The following is a 658-nucleotide window of genomic DNA, read 5'->3' on the forward strand; positions in this document are numbered from 1 at the left end:
CGACGTGCAGCAGCAGCAACACGAAGTACAACGGCAGCAGCACGACGTGCAGCAGCAGCAGCACGACGTGCAGCAGCAGCAGCACGGCGTGCAGCAGCAGCAGCACGACATGCAGCAGCAGGAGCACGGCGTGCAGCAACAGAAGCACGAAGTGCAGCAGCAGCACGACGTGCAGCGGCAGCAGCACGAAGTACAGCAGCAGCAGCACGACGTTCAGCAGAAACATCACGAAGTGCAGCAGCAGCAGCACGACGTGCAGCAGCAGCAGCACGACGTGCAGCAGCAGCAGCACGACGTGCAGCAGCAGAAACACGAAGTGCAGCAGCTGGAGCACGAAATGCAGCACCACGAAGTGCAGCAGCAGCAGCAGCGGCACGAAGTGCAGCAACAGCAGCAAGAGGTGCAGTAGCAGCTGGAGAAAGTGCGGCAGCAACAGGAAGAGGCACATCGTCAGCAGGAGGTGCAGGAGCAGTAGCAGCAGCAAGAGGTGCAGCAACAGCAGCAGCAAGTAGCAGAGCTTTAGCTGCAGCAGCTGGCAACAGCAGCAAGTGCTGCCAGGGCGCGGAGCCGCGATTACGGCGCTTTGCCCTTTGCGTCTTTAGTTTTGGGTGCGGCGTTGCTGCATTTGCTGCTGCTGCTGCTGCTGCTGCTGCTGCTG

The 658-nt window shown here is 61.1% G+C and overlaps 1 protein-coding gene across 1 annotated transcript; it reads left to right on the forward strand.

Moving 5' to 3' along the window:
• Positions 1 to 109: 109 nt before the first annotated feature.
• ETH_00041750 (uncharacterized protein) lies at positions 110 to 409 on the forward strand (the record flags this gene model as incomplete). Its single annotated transcript, XM_013379948.1, has 1 exon — positions 110 to 409. The coding sequence occupies one exon, from the start codon at positions 110 to 112 to the stop codon at positions 407 to 409; it is 300 nt and encodes a 99-aa protein (XP_013235402.1).
• Between the last annotated feature and the right edge of the window lie 249 nt (positions 410 to 658).

The sequence above is a fragment of the Eimeria tenella genome, genomic scaffold, assembly GCF_000499545.2.
Source record: "Eimeria tenella Houghton genomic scaffold, Eth_scaff4221, whole genome shotgun sequence".
Taxonomy (NCBI): domain Eukaryota; phylum Apicomplexa; class Conoidasida; order Eucoccidiorida; family Eimeriidae; genus Eimeria; species Eimeria tenella.